This window comes from Plenodomus lingam (assembly GCF_022343315.1).
Source record: "Plenodomus lingam strain CAN1 chromosome Unknown contig_27, whole genome shotgun sequence".
NCBI classification, from domain to species: Eukaryota; Fungi; Ascomycota; class Dothideomycetes; order Pleosporales; family Leptosphaeriaceae; genus Plenodomus; species Plenodomus lingam.
The window spans coordinates 570,109-589,544 of NW_027093942.1; the positions used below are offsets into that span (position 1 = coordinate 570,109).

Consider the following 19,436-nt stretch of genomic DNA (forward strand, 5'->3'; position numbering starts at 1 on the left):
ATTGCTCTGCTACATTCACGGTTAGGCGTACGAGTATCATTCGATAATAACCCCCCTCAAGCCAAAATATCTTTCCCAAAGTCAGCGAGAGCTTAGCAATGAGAAGAGACATTTGTCTAACATTTGAACTCAAAGTTATAACTTAGTGTGGTATCTCAGGTTTCTCCCAAACAGCATCATGCTCCCCGATATAACTCCCAAAACGCCTTATATGCTAAAGCTCTCCTGCGCTTCCGCGCCTACACCATAGAACCGCTCGTGCTTCTTGACGGCTGATCCTCTAGCTCATGACAACTTTTCCTTGTAGACCCGACCAACAGTAACACAAGCTGCACGTCCATTCACCAAAACGCTCCAAAATTTGATAGCCTGGCACATACCGCCATCCCCCAGTGCTAGTGATTCCGAAAATTCTTCTTCTGGTAGAACAGATCCGTCCTCGAACTACCCAAATTGATAATCTTCGGACACCCATCCCTGTCCTTCTCCAATCTTGTGCACTCGAAGCAGTAAAAGGCGTCTGAGATGCCTTCGCCACCGCACACGACGCATTTGTTCTGGTAGTTGCCGAAGGAGCATTCGTCGCAGATGCGGGCGAGGGTGGTGGGACGGACGTATGAGTCGCAAACAGGGCATTTGCCGTCGCACTTGTCACAGAGACGGCCGATGGAGATGCCGGCTTGTTTGCGACACATGACGAGATCGCTAGGGGTTTGTTGGTGGAGAAACTCTGGAAACAGGAGAGGAAGATACTTACGGATGATGGCGAGACATGTTGGTTTGGGACTGGCTGTAGTGTGGCGGTGATGTATGCTCAAATGTGGATCTACTGTGGCGGTAGATTTTCTCTCGCTATTTTTGGTGTGGTAATGTGTCAAAGGTTAGGGCCTGTGGTAGTCTGCGTGTATGTGGTGTTGCTGCAATGAAGCTGATAGTGAACATGGGAGTTGCTATTATTTGCGGACCACCGAGCTTATGTAATACACGAACCCTGCCCATGGGTAGCTTGCCGGAAGTTTCGACCGCGTTCCGAGTCCCTTGCCTCGACCATCTTTCACCTTTGCTGACCACTTTTCGAATGTTGCGACGCGATTCTACGTGTTTGTGATTATTTTTTTGGCTGCCTCTAGGTGTTTTAGTCCCTCCCAGTCCGTCAGTGTCGACATGGACGGTCCAATCGCCTCCGCCGTAATATTGCCCGACGAACTCCTAGCACCGGCCTCGCCATACAGTACCAAAAGACGACAGTCTTCTGTAATCGAAGACACAGCCAAGCGTCCACGGCTTGAGGCGGATGCGGATGCGGATGTACAGAACCACCAAGAGGTTGTGAAGCCTGCGATTCCGGTGCGCCGTGAGCGAGGCAGAGAGCGCAGACTATTTGGTGCTGCCCTAGGGGCACTCTCACAGAACTCTTCTACTGCAGCACAGAAACGTCGTTCGGAAATCGAGAAGCGACAGCAGGCTCAGCGAAAACAGGAGGATGAAGAGAGCGAACAGAGAAAGGCAGAGCGCTTGGCTAGACGGAGAGAGCAGCGCTGGCGAGAGCAGAGGCGCTTTGAACTGGAAACCGTATGATTGGCCATGGTACATTGTGTCGTCGCGAGTACTTACTGCTGGCAGATGCGGACGCGACACGAAAATTTACGGAGCATGGCGCACTTCCTCCAGACAGAGACACAACCACACTTGGTAAGTCTACTGAACCCGCTTCAAAGGAGAAAACGGGGTCGCTAACCCTTTTGGCTAGTACTACAAGCCCTGGGAAACCTCGCCTACCGAAGACGATCGCATCCAAGACCAAATTGCTGAAGCCGAGGAGACAATCAAGCGCGAACTTGAAGAGTACGAAGCACGCCAACAGCAAGCTAATATGGGGAACCGGGAGCTATCTGGCGAGCACGACCGTGCTGCAAAGGAATACCAGACCGCTAAGGACAACAACGTGGACACGCCACAGCACCCATCCATAACCAATGGTGGGACTAATGGCGGTGCATGCTCTCCCAAGGACCTGGAAAGGAATGATGATCTTGCAGATAAACCCGGAAGCGAGGCGGTGAGACACGGTCACGCCGCCGAAGACGCACATGACACTAATATACCGAGTCCTGAGCCGGCCACTGACCATCCCAGCAAGGACGAAGCCGACAATGACGACAATGGAGAAGACGTCGTCGAAGAAGCAGCCGAGGATACCGTCATTTACTGAAGATCGTTAAGATGTGCGCCCCGTCTTCGCCTGGGCTCCCTGGGCCACCGGCCCGCCATATTATCTGCCGCCCTCTCTCAAATCAGGAGCCTCTCTCCAGGCTAGCCAGCATGACTATAGCACTTGGACATATGCTCCCCACTTCTATAGCCCGCACCCAAAGGACAAGGACATAAGCCGATCCTGACTATCATGCGTCTAACAAACACTTCGATGCCTTGCATCATGAGCGCTGCGTCGTGTACTCGCCCGCCGCCTCTCTTTCTACATACGTACAGCCATCCTGCCGTCTGATAGAGTAGCCAGCTTTCATGCATGCGAGATGGCACGATGCTACCTACCCTCATGCCATACCCAAGCCACCGGGGAAGCCCATGCAACAACGTTGTGAGTACATTTGCGGACGTCGGCAAATAGCATCCACATCCCGCTGTTCGACTGCAGTCGCCTCACTTTGCAACTTCATGCGAGGTTTTGATGGGTTCAAGGCAGAGATTACCATTGGTAGGCACCTAGTACGTACATACACAGAGCACAGCACATGTAACTCCCCACGCTTCCAGCTTCGAATGGGGTAGGTATGCCAGGGCCTAATGCGATATTTGGTATTGCTGCATGCACTAACGTTGCAGTGGATGATGAGCTTGATAAACATGGCCAGTATGCAGTAACCTATTCTCATCACCATCGTGTAGTAGAACCAGTCTGTCAGAGTCTGTAGCAAGCGACCCAGAATCAAACGTCAGTGAATATGTCATGTAGCCAGTATACGTAATTCTAAATAGCCATGTGTGTGTGTGTGTGTGCATCACCCATAACCTCTGCTTTGAATTTCCCCAGACCAATCTAACCCACCAAAACCCCACTCCCGCTCCAACCCACCGAAACGTGCCTCGGCACGACGCGCAATCCCGACTCTCCAATGCTAAATCGATCGCATACCTACCCGCAGTCACAACTCCTTCCTTTTCACCAACCAACCAACACTCTACCTACACCACAATCCTACCCCCCAGCCCTTTTTCCAACGCCACACAAACCCATCCGCTCCTTTGAAACAAGGTAAACTGCAGATCGGGGCAAACACTAGGTACACCCATTAAAACGCAGGATAAAATGGGTGTCCGGCCAATCGATCCAACGGGGGACGAGCGCATAGAGCACAAGACGGCGGTGCTGAATGGACATATGTATCATTATCTGTACGCGGTGCCTGTATCTGGGCGGTGGCGGGGGACTGTATTTCTGGTATGCTTTCTCCCGATTTTTGTTGATATCCGCTGTTAGTTGTTGTTTGTCGTCGATACTATTACTTTCAAGTTTTGCTGATGGTGGGTAAAATGTGCAGATTCACGGCTGGCCGGATCTTTCCATGGGATGGCGGTGTCAGATTCCTCTGCTTGTGGAGTTTGGGTTTAGGGTTGTGGCGCCTGATATGATGGGCTATGGGGGAACGGTATGTGCTTGCTTCGCTCGCTCTCTTCATGGGGGGGGGCGGGGTGCTGATCTCGTCCTTGTATTTTGGTTTGCTAAGGCTGGGGAATGTAGGATGCTCCTAGGGTGCCTCCGAATTCTATTAGTCTGTATGGGCTCAAGAGAGCGTCGGATGATATCGCTGCGTTGGCGAGGGAGGTGGGAGCAAAGAGTATTATCCTCGGTGGTCATGACTGGTGGGTCGATCGATGATTGTCGTGTCAAGCGATGTACCAATTGACGTTTGTTAATAGGGGAGGTTTCGTTGTCTGGCGGGCAGCGATGTGGTATCCTGAGCTGGTAACTCACGTCTTCTCAGTGTGCAGTATGATCTACCCGCCCCCCCCACCCAGCTCGCTACACCTTACCATGGTTGATATGCTGATCGTTGGCTAGCGCCCTACACCGCTCCTCATAGCAAGTACATCTCTACAGAAGATCTTGTCAAGGGTCCACTGCCCCAGTTTGCCTACCAGCTGCATCTTGCGTCTGGCGAGGTGGAGAAGAGTGTGACTGATGAGCAGTCGATCAAGCAATTTCTCAGAGGCATGTACGGAGCAAGAGGACCGAACGACGAATTGGCATTCGATCCGGAAAAGGGCATCATTGCGGAAAATCTGCCCAAGATTGGGGAAAGTAGGATTCTAAACGGCAAGGTAAGGTCACCGTCAAGCCCATATTGCGTGTCCGGAATGATCTCCGCCGCTTTTATAGCCGATACATGGATTGCTTCCCCAGCGTGGTGTTGGGCGTGGTGTTGGAAGGGGGCGGGGAGGTCATCCGCTACCCGGGAAGTCGGATGCTCGACATTGACATGTCCTCATCTATGGATCATATCCACATCAGCGGAATGGCTGTTTCAAACAGATTGATGGTGTGCTAACCATGATGCAGGTCCTAGACTACTACGTCAAGGAGTACAGCAGACATGGTATCCACCCTACATGTATGTGTCTCCAATCGTCACTCGCGTACACGCTCGAGTCACATGACTGACAAAGCACGATAGTGAACTGGTACCGCCAACGTCGGACCAATTGGGAAGAAGATCAAGCGCTGCTCGATAAGAAGGTAATCAAGCAGCCCGTCTTGTTCATCCAGGCGACGTATGATTCGGTGCTCAAGCCAGAAATGTCAAGGAACATGGACGCGCTGATTCCAAACTTGACGCGTGCTGAGGTGCCCGCGACACATTGGGCGTTAACACAGAAGCCAGAAGAGGTCAACGAGATTATCCGCCAATGGCTGGAGGGACAAGGATTGGTGGAGAATACGAAGAGTAGTCTGTAGAGGAGAGCAGAGTAGAGTAGAGCATGTACTAGGATAGTGAAGCAAAGTGGGGAAAGAGGAGGATTCAAGGCCGATTTGCGGAAGGAAAAGCGTGGCAAGAATCCTGCGACTGTGACTGTGCGACCTAAACTTTTTTTTTGTGCTGAATTTTTCCGAACTCGATGCCGTTGGAACTTGCAGTATCGTAAAAGTACGCGTGTCCAGAAGACTGATGGGAGGAAGCGACGGCGGCTCTATCCGTCGCGATGTCGGGGTGGGAATACCTATCCATGATTGGTGAGGAGAGTATGGTATGCCAGACGAACGTTTTTGTGTGGGTCCATTCGGTGATATAGGTACGGTACGGTACCTATCGCTTCACTGGATACCTGGTCCCAAGACTAGGAAACGGTCCGCCTAGCCCCATCATCGTACTAGAAATCAACAATGTTCACAATCAGAGTGTGCATTCGGGCTCAGGTTCTTGAACCGGTCACCTTGCATCGCACAAGTACAGTACCGGTACTGTCGGGCCCTGTCATCGGTCAAAACGGGTGCCACCGCGCGGAGGCATGGCGATGAGTCCTTTTATTCTGGAACTTTGTACATGTCAAATCTTCTTTAGAGTTGGCAGCATGCCATGATTCAGCCTCCCTACTAGGAGATTGTATGCGACTTCGATGCTATGACCAGCTTGCGGTTCATGTCTGCATCGATATCGGACAATGAACACAGTACCCGTACCGGTACAAGTTGCAACGTCCAGGAAATCTTGGCGTGTCCGAACGCTCCAACTCGGAACGCGTCGGTAGAATCACATGAAGTGCTGCCTCGGTTTGAGAGACTGGCCAAACCCAAAATTCGGTCGTTGAAATTCAAATCATCTTGAATTCCTTGCAGCCATTGCATTGGAAGTTTCGAGAGAAGATTGTGGCACTGGGTTGCAGCAGTCCGTGTTGTATTCGAGATCTTGGACAATGCTCGTATACCTAAATTTCAGCCTCCCTGAAAAGGAATCATATACCGGATGCAGGTCCCCTCCGCACATGCATGCCCCATATCTCTGGTACTTGACATGATTTTGTAGCCAGTAAAAAGGCAGCGTTGTACATTGTGGCTGTTCTGGTCGTGAATAAAGGCTCGTTTGGCAGCCGGCGGGTGGACTCTGGCAAATTCTGCGGGTTCATGGCTCCGTTACCGTATGGTACCTACTGCTTCTAGTCATGATGGAGATGAATGGGTGGTAGATTCCGGCTGACCGCCACTGCGACAAGATTCGTGTGTTCAGGGTTACCGTAGTGAGGTCGCCTGCATCGGACGAGTAGGAAGTTTCTCCTCACCGCCGCAACTCGAGATGGAAGTGCCTGAGAGTTATAGCCGACGGTGAAGGGCAGGAAATGCGCGCAAGTGCGCAGGTATTTGGAAGACGTATTCAGGCTTGGTATGGCGAGCTTCTTCACCGCCTGCTGCATCCGAAGGATCATGCATTAGACTGAACGAAGATTGCCGGTTGACGTGACATCCTGGCGTTTTGCCTGACAAGGTTATGGCAAATGTTAGTCCATAGCGCTGACCTGGACGTGCGTCTGGTAACTTGGCTTGGGTTGAGGTACGACGTATGTACATGGTTGACGTCTGTACCATGGTAGTGTGTGTAAGTAGCTATGCATGTACGCTATGGAAACCTACCTTATCGGTTTGCATGGTGTTTTATCGCCTCTCACATGCCAATGGCGAGGCGATGCACATTGCAGACTAGAGGGCGCAGTGTGTGGTTGTCATATGGACAGCGCAGCGCATCTTGGTCTTTCTTACCTAGTCGGCTTTGTTTGTTGTCTCCAGTTAGGAGGGGGTGGGGGCGAGGGGCATTGCCATTCTAGATGACTGTCATTCTAGAGTATAGTAGATGATGTTCGCTTGTACGGCGTGCCATGACAGACACACCATCTTGGTGCTCTGCCGTGCCGACGTGATTCTGTTGTACCCTGGCGTCTACATACTCACTGTACCTTGTACTGAACCTTGTACTGAACCTACCTACATACCAGCTGCCATGTGCCTATGCAAGCCGTGATTTTGCTTCTGCCGTCCCGCTGCTGCAACACGGTTGGTAGCGCGAGAAGGATGGGTGATCGAATGAGAAGGCAGTCGGAGAGATACCGTAGGTAGGTAGTACTTGCTTGGTACTCGTACCGACTAGGTCCCCACCGTACCGCGTACTCACACCATCCATGGATGCCAGCAGCCAGCGTGCCTGTGATTTCTCGCCTGTTGGACGGCATGGCCATGCCCATCCCGACTCCGCGCTTGCGATCACCGCTGTTCGTCGTGAAAATCGGGATGTCTGGAATGACAGGTTCTCAACCTCAACCTCACCGTTCGGGGCTGGAGAGAAGCAGATGATGCAGATCTGAGGGGGCCATTGCAGCACCCCGTGCAAGGACGCTGCGTGTGCCAGGTACCTATGTAGTAGGTACTACATACATGCCCTTGTGCCGCGCACTCGCTACGGTAACAGAACAGAGATTCGATAGCCCCGAAGCGGACAGTGGAGTGGACAGACGGGCGGCGGATTGTCTTCTGCATGCTGGCGCTACGTACGGTGTGGTATGTCTGGGGCCACTCGTTCGTGTCGGGCTTCCTGTTGCTCAATGGGCGATTGATAAGAACCGTGCACGTGGTTGTCCCGCCAGGCCGGTACGGTACACGTAACGAGCGCTCAAGACATTTCGTCAACTGGGGATCCTTCTCGGCTAACCTCTGCCTAACCCTCAACCCTCTACTGTGTGCTCCTTGCGCCTAGAGTACCGCCACCATAACCTGTACCGCAACCTGACCATTGCCTCCAAACGCCTTTCAAGGTTGCGTTGCGATGCGGCCCTGCGACATCGCTGGCCAACGGCGGACCTTCGACCAACGAGCTGCCTTGATCCTGCCAGATCATGCTTCAGAATCACGCCGCCAACATGCCGTATCACGGGAGCGAGAAGAGAAACAAAATTAAACCATAACCGTGCTCCGAGCCTCCCGCACAGCTGATCCCCCCCCCCCCTAATCATTCTTCTATCCTGGGATGAGCCGCAGACTTCAGAGCGAGCAAGGAGCATCAGCACCACCTGTCATGCATGACTGACCCCTGCCAAATGGGTTTACGACTTCGTACCGTATAGGTATTACGCTGCAACTTCTGCATGTCTTCTGGAAGAACGCTCAGGCGCTTCGATCCAGTCGGTAATAAAAACTCCCCGTCTACCTAGATGCACGGCCCGGAATCTTCCCAAAGATTGATGAGGGACCGGGGTCAACCGACTCAGCCATGGTCGAACTTGGCCATGGAAGACAGGCTACCCACCGTTAAACATTCTCTAGCCTGCATATCAGGCTGATGTTTCCTGCATCTTCGCTCAGGGATCTGTAGGCCAATGTTGCTTGCCTGCAGGACACTATGGTACCTACCTACCCACCAGATCACCGCATACTACCTAGAGGCTAGCACATGTAGGTAATCCCAACGCAACTCAAAGCTAATGCTCCACAACAGCAAAGACTGCCTTATCGCTGTTTCAACCTGCTGGCGCGGCCTCCGATAGACTGCTGTTACTCTTGACCCATCCCACTTCAGACCCCATCTCAACACGATTGGCCCTCTGTGGCGTCTTTGTATACTCGTCCCGGACTTCCCACGCTGATCCGGTAAAAGTAACACCAAGCAAGTCGCCAGGACCAATGGTCTCTACACTAGTCGTCCAAGCGAATTGCAGGAGCTTCCCGCAAGTATCCACTCGACTACTAGCCTCATTCACGGACACAGGGTAACGGCATCAAGAAAAGACTGTGCGAATCCACTCGTACCAAGTAGCAATGCTCGCGCATCCCCTATCCATGCTCCATCCGCCAGATTGATCCGCCCAGCAAATGGCGTGGTTGTCTCGAGGCTTCCGTTATGCGATTTCATTATCTCGCCGATGCACGAACGAGAGGCAGGCCCAGCTTTGTGCCAGGCCAGGTGGCCCGGTTGAGACCTTCTCAACATGTATATCAGCCTCCACGCCTTCGTGGGGTAGTGTCTGCTAGCTATCGCTCTCCTCACTTCCTCCCGCACTATTACGGCCATCCACCCCCATACATTCATCCTCTCTCGTAATGGCTCCCTCCGCACTGGCAGACATCTACCCAATCCCAGCGAGGCACTACTCGAAGCCGTCCACTATTGTGGCATCTGTTTTACATGGGCCAAGAGACTTGCGTCTGGTACGCTTTCCTGTTCCGTTACCTATCCCACGCCTCCCACTCCCACTGGCCGTGGGGGCAGTCTCTGTGCCTGCAAATCTGAACACTTGATGCTAATCTGATTGAAACAGGAAACCCGTATCATCTCGGAACCTGCCGCCAATGAACTCCAGATCGCGATCAAAGCCACTGGCCTCTGCGGGAGCGACTGCTCGTACTACAACAAGTTCCGCAATGGGGACCTGCAGGCCTGCGAGCCATTGTCACTAGGCCATGAGTCTGCCGGTGTTGTGGTAGCAGTGGGCCAAGGTGTTACCAATTTCCAGATTGGCGAGCGAGTCGCGCTGGAGGTTGGTGTGCCATGTGACGATTGCAGGTCATGCCAACGCGGCCGTTACAATCTGTGCCCGAAGATGCGGTTTCGAAGTAGCGCCAAATCATTTCCTCATTTCCAGGGGACGCTTCAGGAACGCATCAACCACCCTGCGAAGTGGTGCCACAAGTATGACCTGCATAATCCACCCCGCAACCAACACGTTAGCTAATAACCTTAAACAGACTTCCTGCACATGTCTCGTTGGAGTCTGCAGCGCTTCTAGAGCCCTTGTCAGTCGCCATTCACGCAACGCGGAGAGCGGGGATTGAGCAGGGAGACACGGCAATTGTGTTTGGAGCTGGCACGGTTGGGCTGCTGACTGCTGCCATGGCCAAAGTATCGGGCGCGACCACCGTTGTAATTGCAGACATTGACCATGGGCGCATAAATTATGCCCTTGCCAATGGATTTGCACACAAAGGCTACATTGTAAGCCCGCGGAAAACGTCAAACGAAACAGCAGAGAAACTCGCAGTTGCGAAGGAGTTGGCTACAGATGTTATGCAAATAGCCTCGCTAAACGACATGGATTTCGAGGGTGCTGATGTGACGTTTGACTGCACTGGAAAGGAGATCTGCATGCAAGCTGGACTTTACGTAAGTGTCAACCGGCCGGAAGATCTGTTTGAACCAACTTCTGACTCCTTTCAGGCAACCAGACCGGGCGGTAAACTCATCATGGTGGGAATGGGCACTCCCATCCAAACCCTCCCAATGTCGGCATCTCACCTGAAGGAGGTTGACATCCTCGGCATCTTCCGCTACGCCAACACCTACGCAACGGGTATCAAAATCCTGTCTGCCGGTGTACTACCAAGTCTCGACAAGATGATAACGCATCGCTTCCAAGGTCTTGGCTCGACAATGGAGGCGTTCGAGCTCGCAGGCAAGACCATTGACAAAGACGGTAATCTCGTCCTCAAGGTGCTTGTTGAGATGTAGCAAGTTGCTCGCACGTTCGCTTGATCGATGATACCCCTTCGTTATGTTTTTCCGCTTTCCATGACAACACAATAGAGATGACCTAGAGGGGCGAACTGGAATACCAGCGGCAATTGCCAGGCGTTTGACAAATTTTTTCCCTTGCTGTCATTTCGAACGTACATGAGTAAGATAGCACTCGTTCTCCCCATTCTGCCAAAATAACGTCATGTATGTATTTGCAAATCCGATATTAATTTATTGCACAATGTAACGATGGCTTGGCTAAACACTTGCACGTCTTGGTTGTGGGCTTCCAGTAATGGCAATATCAGCTGCTGGCCGCTGATCCTGACGCATGCAACCTATGATGCAACTGCCGCGCTCAGTACCCATACATTTGCCTAAGCGGCAGCTTCGGTTGCTTGGTACCCAGGCAGCGGTGTAAGTATCGGGCCGTCCCCAATCTTTCCATGTGCTTGACATGCAGGCCATAGAAGGATCTTGTGTGCAGGTACAAGCCAGGCTAATTGGCCATCGGACCTCATTCCGTGTTCTCAATGGATCTCACGCAGGAATGGAAGCCAGCTTGACGCTACTGAGTGCGGCTCCGCTCACCTTTGGAAGGGCCTACGGCGGCAGATGCTTGACAGGGCTGGGCTTGCAAGGACCGACAGGGACACTGTGCCACGATGACTGTACCTACTTGATAGAGCAATCATGCTCTTAACAGTGCTTCCCTGGAGATAGGTCTGCCTTGAGAGGGAGGTAAGGCGACGATGTTGCCAAGACGACTTTTTTGGTGTGAAGCCACATCGCGCTATCACGTGGGTCGGAGCATGGAGCAAAAAGTGCCGACGACAGCGGCAGCCTAGCTCACCGTAGCTCCACACCCCACCACCCAACAACGCGATTGCCTTTTGACGTCAACACAGCCAGACTGTCCAAGTCGCCGAACCTCGCTTTCAAGCTTTGACTGCTTCACTCTTGACGACGAGGAACATTGCACAAGACTGCTACACAGATGGCGGGCGCTTCACAAAATTCACTCATCTCCACAACACGGGCATCAGACAGTTCGCCCTCGGTACAACTGCACCCGCTGGTACTCCTCACCATTTCAGACTGCATTACGCGACACACTCTACGACGACAGACGGGTCCAATAGTAGGGGCGATATTAGGCTCTCAAGATGGTCAGAATGTCACCATGGAGGTTGCTTTCCAGGCAAAGCTCGACATCAATGCGGACGGAGATGTAGCGCTCGATGATGAGTGGTTCAGTAAACGTTTGGAAGACTGTAAGTAGTCTGTTTGATATCTTTGAGATACCAACCCCGACTTCCAGTAATTCGCAGAGCTGACGATTGCTAGTCAAGGACGTTCACAAGCAACCACAACTTGACCTGGTGGGCTGGTTCACCTTGGGCGCAGTTTCAGGCCCAGAGCCTCACATTCTCCCTATACATTCGCGCATATCAGAGCTGTATACAGAGTCGCCCCTCCTGTTACTCTTCCACGCAGAGACGGCCTTCTCCGAAGCAACCGCTGCTGGCAAACTACCCCTCACCCTGTACGAGTCAATATCGGTCTCGACAACTAGCGAGCCAAATGACAAGGCCATGGACATTGATGGCGCAGTGCAAGCCAAGTCTACAAAGTTTCGGGAGCTTGTATATTCGATAGAGACTGGGGAAGCTGAGATGATATCCGTAGACTTTGTTGCCCGCGGAGGTGGCAATGCTACGGCTGTGGAAGGCTCGACCGGCGGTCCTAGTACACCGAAGAACGGCTCTCCCAACGCCGATGACGTTGCTGCAAGGCGACTACTTCGAGGGCAAGCAAAAGGAGAAGGAAAAGGAGCATGAGCAAAATGTTGACGACTCGACTGTTATGACGGCAGAGGATGACGAGAGTATGTGATTACAAACGCTGGCTATAGAGTTTATGCTGACAGACACAGTACTCTCTTCACTGACGGCAAAGATGAATGCCATCCGCATGCTGAGCCGTCGCATAGCACTCCTTCGTGCATACCTCGATGCGCTCCCTCGTTCGTACCTCTCAGACTCGTCATTACCCGTCGCGCCTTCCATGGACGCAAAAAGCACACTACCGCTAGATCATTCGATTTTGCGCAGCGTCTCAGCCATGTTGGCCCGTATCAAGATTCTTGCGCCACCAGATTCAGACGCCTTCAACCTTGAATCACAACAAGAAGCCTCGGATGTCCAGCTCGTCAATCTTCTCTCATCCATCACCAATTCCGTGTCGGCGGCTAGGGATCTCGGACGCACCAGCCAGCTAGTTGAGAACGCCAAGTCCCAGAACAGGAGCCGAATGGGCATGAACGGCGGCATGTCTGGCGGCTACGGAGGAGGCGACAGCAACTTTCTCGGCACCGTCATGAGCGGTGGAAGTCTGGGTGGAGACAGAATGTACTGATCATCCGATCAAGCATTTTTACCACGCCGCCTCTTCCCACACGCTGCATGGCTAATAAGACGCTGTAGTCCACCGGCAGATGGTCCGCTGACATTTACGATGAATCCCGCAGATCTCCCATTTCTCAACGTGGACGAATCTGATGACGACGACTACGACGAATCCGACGACGAGTACGAATGGGACACTCGACACCGTGTCGCCAGTTTTGCCTTCTCGATGCTCATTCTCATGCTCTGTCCTTTTATCATAACCTTTATCGTGATCGCGACAGTGCTCCTGGGGCCCTGCCAGGCCACCTTGTTTCTCATTCGCCGCACCTACCGCTTCTGGATCCGTCATGTCCTCTGCAGGCTTTGGCGCTGGTTCCTCGAACGTTGTCGTCGCGGTCTGTAGATGGGGGTGGCAATGGGATGTGCAGGGTGAACGAGTGGAGATGTTTGGCGTTGCATGAGTATAGAATAGGAGAGGGCAGGATAGGACAGGATATGGCATGGCATAGTATAATGTAGCACAGCATAGCGTGCATTGTAACGAAGCAACTATGACTAGCCCATCTACCTACCTGCACAAGACATACGAATCTTTTATTTTTTACGGCGTGGTAGGGTGGTGATGATGATGTGGTTGTTGTAGACTTTTGAACTATTCAACTTGGAAATATACCGTTATAGTGGGAGTTAGCTGTATGAAGAGAAAGAGGCATAGGAGGGAAGAAGCTAAGAAAAAAAAGTAAGCAAAAACATTAATAATCAGCAGTCAAAAGGAAAGGGGGGGGGGGGTGTTAATTGTACATATGGATATAGATATAGATGTAGATATAGGCGTGTGGGGATGGGGATGTAGGTGTAGATGTGGATGTGAAGACGAAGATGAAGAAGACTACAAATGTGAATCCAGGGCTTTTGCACAGTCTAGATTAGGATGGAATAGAATGGCGGAATAGGTGGAATAGAGTTGATATGAGATGGTTAGGTTGTGCTGATCTACTGTACTATACTGTACTGTACTGTACTGTGTCATAATGTGCCATGTCATGCTCCGCCATAGTATGCTACAGTACGCTATACCATGCCATACAGCGCTACACAACAGCACTACACTATGCCATAGCATAGCATACCATCAATCGACCCCATGCCTTGAAATACCATACCCTACACCCCCACCCCCGCCCTTCAAGTCCCCATTAAAAAAAAAGAAAATCCCCAAACCCCATCTATCCAACCCCAGACCCAACCCCCCCCCTAATAAACAGTGAGAAAGTGAGAAAAAGAAAAAATAACACGCTCGCTATACAACTGAAGAGGAACTCTCCCGCGTCCCTCTTGGAGAAATCCAAGGAGTATAAAAAAAAAGAAATCAAGCGGTATACGCTGATAGTCCCGGGTGAGTTACGACGGCGCTGATAGAGCAAAGTGCGAGGTGCAAGTAGGAGCTTGTGAGTTTGTGAAAAAAGACTGCCATTCAAAGCCAACGGGGCCCGTCTTTCCCATTCCATTCCCCGCTCGACTTCTGCAAAAAGCGAGAAAACCGGACAAGAGGAACAAAAGCGAGGCTCAATACCTCACCACCGGACTCGCCGTCGCATTAGCCGTACCTGTTGCCGCCGCCACCGCTGAAGAATTACCATCCTGCACCAAGACACGCTCGGCCCCTCGCCCCTCCTTGTCAAGTTTACTCTGCACCCAATCCTCCTTCTTCTCCTTGCGCGACATCCACCCGGTAAACACCTTTTTGAGGCGGGAGCGCTGCTCGTCCTTCTTGGACGCTGATTTGGGCTCGGCGGCGACGGAGACGGAGACGGTGTGGGTGTGGGTGGGGTGTAGTGCTGAAGTAACGTCGACGCTCGATTTGCGGGACAAGGGGCCGGCGTCGAGACTTGCGGTGCCGGGGGTGGTGAGGCTGTCGCCGCTGCGGTGGCGCGTGTGGGTGCTGGAGGAGAGGCTGCTGATGAGAGAGTGTGTGGTGTCCGGGCCGGGTGGGGGTGCGCGGCGGGGGGATTGGGCTGTGTCTTGGAGGTGGCGGGATGAGCCACGGGGAGGGTGGGCGTTTGCGTATTGCGTGAGAAGGGTGTCGGAACCGCTTTTGCGGTGTTGTTTGTGCGTGGCGGGGGAGCGGTCCGGAACTGCGTCTTGGGGACGCATCATGTTTGCAATGTGGCTTTCGGGAATGGGTGGTTTGGAGGAGGCGGCTTTGTCTTCTGTGGCGGCCGCGGGCTCTTTCCATTGGTCAAGGCCGGGGAGAGGTGGTAGCTCTCGGTTGAGATTGACTTGTCCAGAGTCTGGCCTTGCGGACTGGTCGCCATCTTCTGTTGGTCCAGCCGACGTTCCAGGCCTGCTCTTTGAGCTCGACCTGCGAGGCATGGTCCATTTTCGCCATGAGCCACTGCGTTGGAGGTCTTGATCGTCGCCTCCCTCTGCTTGCCTGAGTGACTCTTTGGACTGGGCCCGACTGATGGCCCGACTACGATTGCCGGGGAAGACGTAACCCTTGATGTTCTCCTTGATGCTCTTCGAGCGACTCGGAGGATTGACGGCAGTCGAAGGTCGAGCCTGGGGCTGTGATGCTTCCTGGCGTCTCTTCTTCTCCAACTCCTTTGCCATCCATTCTGAAGCCTGTGCGTCGGCAATGGCCGCAGGATCCTCTGATTGTGATCTCCGGTTTGAGCTCTTTCCTCCAGGTCGCGTCGCCGAGTTGGCGGCTGCGGAGGAGACCTTTGCATTAGCAAGCGTCGATGGGACCGTGACTGGCAGGGTGATGTCTTCATTAGACGAGTCATAGAGTGCCACTCCAGACCTAGGCATGTCTATGGACGGCTTGCCATATGTCTTGAGCTTCTCTTCCCTCTTATCATCCCGTTCATCCAGCCAGGCAAAGTCTCCGCGCCTGCGACTGCTGTTTGCCCGTACAGGGAGTTCACTCTGCTGTGTCCGTGCCTTGATCTCTAGATCGGCCTTTGCTCTCGTCCTCGTCTTGCTCCTATGCAAGGAGCTTGTCTTTTGCAGGTCTGCAGGGACTCCCATTGGAGCACGCACCCTGACCTCGGTAGCCCGTGACTTGCTTTCTTGCCGTCTTTGCAGGCCTCCAAAGTCTAGCTTTGGGTCCGTGTCTTCCATGCCATGGTCGGAGGGCTTGAAGTTTTGCAGAATGGCGCGGCATGCCAGGCGAAGTTCCTGTTCGGTATGCGCATCCAGGGGACGACGGCAGATGAAGGGCGAGTTGTCGCATATGCTGTCCCTGGAGGCGTGTGTTTTGTGGGAATGTGATGCGGACGGGGGAGGGGTTGGCTCTGTTGGCTTGGATTGTGGGGTGGCCGCCACAGGCTCTGTCTTGGAAACGATCTTCTATGCGTAGTCAGCAACCCAGACACGGCTGGCTAGTTGGTTGAACGGGGGTTGCTATTCTTACCACCGGCGCCAAATTAAAAGAGAATTTACGCTTCATGTTGGGCAGCTGATATTATGATGACCATGCGTTCAATGGTCTTTCAGGCTGGGATCAATGAAGATATACTGCAGCCAAAACACAAACGATAGCTACCACGGAGTCGCGAATGGCGTCGTCAATAGTTTGGGGGGGAGGGGGGGGATATGCGCGTGATGTTCGTGACGTTCGCAATGATAGGACTAGTGTGACTAGCCAATGGCGCGGATCAGATCAAGCCACAAACGGCAGCGTTGTCTACTCTTAGTCTGGGGCGCGGGGAGGGGCGTTGGGAACAGAATTCAGTTGGACAGCCAAGGAGGATGAGGAGATGCAGCCGCAGTCGTGGGCGTGGATGATGGAGAGGGCGACGGTGATGGATATGTATGGATATAGGCAATGTAGGATCCATGCATGTACACGGACATTGGCTGCAGTCCCGTTCCCGCCCAGGAGCTTGTTCAGGTTTCAGAGGGCAGCTAGGTAGGATGGGATTATAGGAACAGGCATGTGCGGCCTACCGAGACTAAAGCGAGCCGTCAAGGTGCTGGCCTTGTTGTTTCGGAGGCACTTGTGCGTCAGCCGTGCTGATTGGCCGTTGTGGATATCGAGGGCCTGGCGCTGGATGAATTGCAGACCACAAATCACCGTCGTCGATGGATGGATGGATGGATGGATGGATGGATTGCTGGATGGATGGGTGGATGGATGGATGGATGGATTGCTTGATGGATGGATGGATGGATGGATGGATGGATGGAGGATGGAATTGAATGATTTGCGACACAATAGCGGCCGCGCCTGCCTGTCCACCGACAGCACCTGCCTGTCCACCGACAGCACCTGCCTCCCCATGGCCAGCCCTGCCCCGATGTGAGGAAGGCGTCACCGTGTGTTCCTTCCGAAGCTTCGAGGCAAGTCTGCGAGTCTGCGCCATGGATGGAAGCAGCGAATGCGAGGGAAGCAGCGACAGGCGACAGGAGACAGGCGACAGACACGACAGGACAGCGGACAACAGCGCGTTTGGTGTGTGGGTTGGGTGTCCGTGTAGGTACAGTACCGGTACCGGTATGTGTCTTGTGTGCAAAGTGCTGAGTTGGGCCCGTCCCCTTTTCCCCTTCCCCCCCGCGAATCGACATCTGCCTGACATCCGAGGCCCTTGTCCGTCCTCATTTCCAGCCTGCTAGTACTTCCTACACACTGTGTCCACTGTCTGTCTACTCCGTACTGGGTACTGTACTATCATGTATGTGCATGGCGTACATCACACTAGGCACATACTATGGTATATGTACTGGGTACAGTATAACATCTGTGTACATGTACCGGTAAAACACACTAACGCGCTGTTGGCACTGGGGGCGCATGGCCCAGACCACAGATCGCCAGACGCAACGAGGGATCGCCATCCTCGCTCCCGCTGTACAATACAATACCGATACCAATACAAGACACCCCTTGGTCCACAGTCAATCCATCCGTCACTTGAACAGCTGCCCGCTGTTGCCATTCAGCCTGCATTGCTCAACAACCTACAGTATTCATCTATCCATCTCCACTGTACGGGCGCACGACACCACCACGCCTGCTGTCCACCGCATCTGACTGACTTGAAGCCCAAATCCTCCGTCAATCATGCCACATGGGCTTGCTGCAGATCCGCCGCTGTCAGTGCAGGTCGTGCTTACTTTATCCAAGCTTCATCGCCTACACAGTAAGCAGCTCTTGACTCTAGTCTCTTGCTCCTCACCGTCATGATCGATAGGCCATGTCACTATTGTCATCGCCATGTCTTAGTGGCCAGACGAAAATAACTACTCGCGGACACGAAGCCAGGCAAACTGTTCCTCACTAGCCCAAACCCTAACAGGGGAACATGGAACTGAACTCTCTCCTATACATATCACGTGATCGAGATGCTGACATCGGATCCCCTCACCCTTCAACCCCCTTCAACAAAACCTACGAGAAATCATGCAAAAGCCACTGCACTGCACCAGTTCTCTTTTCACGCATGAGCCTTCAGCCCCCTATGCACCCATCACCCAAAAGTGGCGTGGCCGAGGCAGCTACGGTAGCTATCGTGCTACCCTTCTGCAGCTCATCATCGCTACCAACTGCACTGACCCACCATAGGTACCCACATTGACAACCGTCGAAGAAAACGGCCCGCAACACGTTTCATGGACAAGCACGGCGAGATTAGGTCTCGCCAAGAGACAGACAGCCTCATGCTCACCACCGACGCACATCTCAACAAGTCACAATTAAGCGTCCGCATAATATTCCTCAATCGGTGCCCTTTGCGACATAATCGTGAGGCCGTCAAAAGAGCAGCACCCCGAGGTTCCACCTTTTCTTTTTAAACGTGTACGCCTTGCCTTGTAGATTGTTCGATGCTCGCTCGATTGATTGTCAACTTGGTGCCAACTGTCGACGATGAGATCTGTACTACGACAACACAATCAGCATGTCGAAAATACTACGCACTCTCCACCATGGACGGATGCATCAATGATAGCACTTTCCCAACAGTACAACACTGCTTGCTGTCTCTAGAGACAGAATATAGCGTTCCTTTCAATATCGAAACCAGCCCAATCACACCCTACCTAGACAACCCCCCAAAAATCATCCCAACTCATCTCATCTCCCTCGTACGGAAGTCAAAGTACAATCATAAAAACCAAGTGAATTCGGCTAATCTACCACCCTACACATAGACCCAACAAAATATACACTGCACTTTCCCTCCACCCAACCCCCAACCCACTCCCTCCCACAAACAGCAAACCACACCACATCACAACCTCCTCCCCCCACTCGCTCGTCATAGGCCAAGTGCACTTGAACTGCCCACGACACGTTGGAAAACAAAGTCATCACAGCTCCAACATGCAGACAATTCCACCTCACGCACGCAACAAGTGATCCAGAACACCGTCACTTTGCTATACCGATAGTGATAGTTGTATTATATACCCTCCATGCAACCATGCAAATGCAATCGAGCGATTCTATCCAAGAGCGACAACCCCCTTGCCTCTCAGCATTCAACTTTCACCATCTTGACCCCCTTGACCG

At 52.8% G+C, this 19,436-nt stretch overlaps 12 protein-coding genes across 12 annotated transcripts; 6 read left to right on the forward strand and 6 right to left on the reverse strand.

Annotated features, from left to right (window-relative positions):
- Positions 1 to 13: 13 nt before the first annotated feature.
- On the reverse strand, positions 14 to 1,050 carry PHF5A (PHD finger-like domain-containing protein 5A). Its single transcript, XM_003840780.2, has 2 exons — positions 758 to 1,050; positions 14 to 705 (listed from the first exon to the last, which is right to left on the reverse strand). Exons 1-2 carry the CDS (start codon positions 772 to 774, stop codon positions 396 to 398), a joined length of 327 nt encoding a protein of 108 aa, XP_003840828.1. The 5' UTR covers positions 775 to 1,050; the 3' UTR covers positions 14 to 395.
- On the forward strand, positions 1,051 to 2,998 carry IAQ61_007233 (uncharacterized protein; the record flags this gene model as incomplete). The annotated part of the gene is made up of 4 exons (XM_003840779.2): positions 1,051 to 1,572; positions 1,624 to 1,692; positions 1,751 to 2,786; positions 2,845 to 2,998. Coding segments are annotated over 3 exons (1,053 nt in total), but the record flags the coding sequence as incomplete, so codon positions are not given.
- A 330-nt stretch (positions 2,999 to 3,328) lies between these two features.
- On the forward strand, positions 3,329 to 4,975 carry IAQ61_007234 (uncharacterized protein; the record flags this gene model as incomplete). Its single annotated transcript, XM_003840778.1, has 7 exons — positions 3,329 to 3,460; positions 3,561 to 3,668; positions 3,761 to 3,882; positions 3,940 to 4,010; positions 4,082 to 4,341; positions 4,580 to 4,631; positions 4,695 to 4,975. The coding sequence occupies 7 exons, from the start codon at positions 3,329 to 3,331 to the stop codon at positions 4,973 to 4,975; spliced, it is 1,026 nt and encodes a 341-aa protein (XP_003840826.1).
- A 636-nt stretch (positions 4,976 to 5,611) lies between these two features.
- Positions 5,612 to 6,031, reverse strand: IAQ61_007235 (uncharacterized protein; the record flags this gene model as incomplete). Its single annotated transcript, XM_066097496.1, has 2 exons — positions 5,612 to 5,943; positions 6,025 to 6,031. The coding sequence occupies 2 exons, from the start codon at positions 6,029 to 6,031 to the stop codon at positions 5,612 to 5,614; spliced, it is 339 nt and encodes a 112-aa protein (XP_065952538.1).
- Positions 6,032 to 6,325: 294 nt separating this feature from the next.
- On the reverse strand, positions 6,326 to 6,580 carry IAQ61_007236 (uncharacterized protein; the record flags this gene model as incomplete). The annotated part of the gene is made up of 1 exon (XM_003840777.2): positions 6,326 to 6,580. The coding sequence occupies one exon, from the start codon at positions 6,578 to 6,580 to the stop codon at positions 6,326 to 6,328; it is 255 nt and encodes an 84-aa protein (XP_003840825.2).
- A 261-nt stretch (positions 6,581 to 6,841) lies between these two features.
- On the reverse strand, positions 6,842 to 7,595 carry IAQ61_007237 (uncharacterized protein; the record flags this gene model as incomplete). The annotated part of the gene is made up of 4 exons (XM_066097497.1): positions 7,439 to 7,595; positions 7,331 to 7,416; positions 7,000 to 7,273; positions 6,842 to 6,946 (listed from the first exon to the last, which is right to left on the reverse strand). The coding sequence occupies exons 1-4, from the start codon at positions 7,538 to 7,540 to the stop codon at positions 6,842 to 6,844; spliced, it is 567 nt and encodes a 188-aa protein (XP_065952539.1). The 5' UTR covers positions 7,541 to 7,595.
- A 399-nt stretch (positions 7,596 to 7,994) lies between these two features.
- IAQ61_007238 (uncharacterized protein) lies at positions 7,995 to 10,745 on the forward strand. The gene is made up of 4 exons (XM_066097498.1): positions 7,995 to 9,205; positions 9,316 to 9,686; positions 9,743 to 10,157; positions 10,212 to 10,745. Exons 1-4 carry the CDS (start codon positions 9,098 to 9,100, stop codon positions 10,500 to 10,502), a joined length of 1,185 nt encoding a protein of 394 aa, XP_065952540.1. The 5' UTR covers positions 7,995 to 9,097; the 3' UTR covers positions 10,503 to 10,745.
- Positions 10,746 to 11,371: 626 nt separating this feature from the next.
- IAQ61_007239 (uncharacterized protein) lies at positions 11,372 to 12,349 on the forward strand (the record flags this gene model as incomplete). Its single annotated transcript, XM_066097499.1, has 2 exons — positions 11,372 to 11,782; positions 11,856 to 12,349. The coding sequence occupies exons 1-2, from the start codon at positions 11,506 to 11,508 to the stop codon at positions 12,347 to 12,349; spliced, it is 771 nt and encodes a 256-aa protein (XP_065952541.1). The 5' UTR covers positions 11,372 to 11,505.
- A 79-nt stretch (positions 12,350 to 12,428) lies between these two features.
- On the forward strand, positions 12,429 to 13,322 carry IAQ61_007240 (uncharacterized protein; the record flags this gene model as incomplete). The annotated part of the gene is made up of 2 exons (XM_003840774.2): positions 12,429 to 12,919; positions 12,995 to 13,322. The coding sequence occupies 2 exons, from the start codon at positions 12,429 to 12,431 to the stop codon at positions 13,320 to 13,322; spliced, it is 819 nt and encodes a 272-aa protein (XP_003840822.2).
- A 1,163-nt stretch (positions 13,323 to 14,485) lies between these two features.
- Positions 14,486 to 16,373, reverse strand: IAQ61_007241 (uncharacterized protein; the record flags this gene model as incomplete). Its single annotated transcript, XM_003840773.2, has 2 exons — positions 14,486 to 16,273; positions 16,338 to 16,373. The coding sequence occupies 2 exons, from the start codon at positions 16,371 to 16,373 to the stop codon at positions 14,486 to 14,488; spliced, it is 1,824 nt and encodes a 607-aa protein (XP_003840821.1).
- A 505-nt stretch (positions 16,374 to 16,878) lies between these two features.
- On the reverse strand, positions 16,879 to 17,289 carry IAQ61_007242 (uncharacterized protein; the record flags this gene model as incomplete). Its single annotated transcript, XM_066097500.1, has 1 exon — positions 16,879 to 17,289. One exon carries the CDS (start codon positions 17,287 to 17,289, stop codon positions 16,879 to 16,881), a length of 411 nt encoding a protein of 136 aa, XP_065952542.1.
- Positions 17,290 to 17,968: 679 nt separating this feature from the next.
- On the forward strand, positions 17,969 to 18,718 carry IAQ61_007243 (uncharacterized protein; the record flags this gene model as incomplete). Its single annotated transcript, XM_003840772.2, has 2 exons — positions 17,969 to 18,066; positions 18,489 to 18,718. The coding sequence occupies exons 1-2, from the start codon at positions 17,988 to 17,990 to the stop codon at positions 18,716 to 18,718; spliced, it is 309 nt and encodes a 102-aa protein (XP_003840820.2). The 5' UTR covers positions 17,969 to 17,987.
- Between the last annotated feature and the right edge of the window lie 718 nt (positions 18,719 to 19,436).

Bases quoted from the DNA above. Each gene is read 5' to 3' on its own strand.
- IAQ61_007238 (XM_066097498.1), top strand. From the start codon at position 9,098: ATGGCTCCCTCCGCACTGGCAGACATCTACCCAATCCCAGCGAGGCAC. The intron at 9,206-9,315 runs GTACGCTTTCCT...TGATTGAAACAG, and splicing joins GGCCAAGAGACTTGCGTCTG to GAAACCCGTATCATCTCGGA. The intron at 9,687-9,742 runs GTATGACCTGCA...AACCTTAAACAG, and splicing joins CCTGCGAAGTGGTGCCACAA to ACTTCCTGCACATGTCTCGT.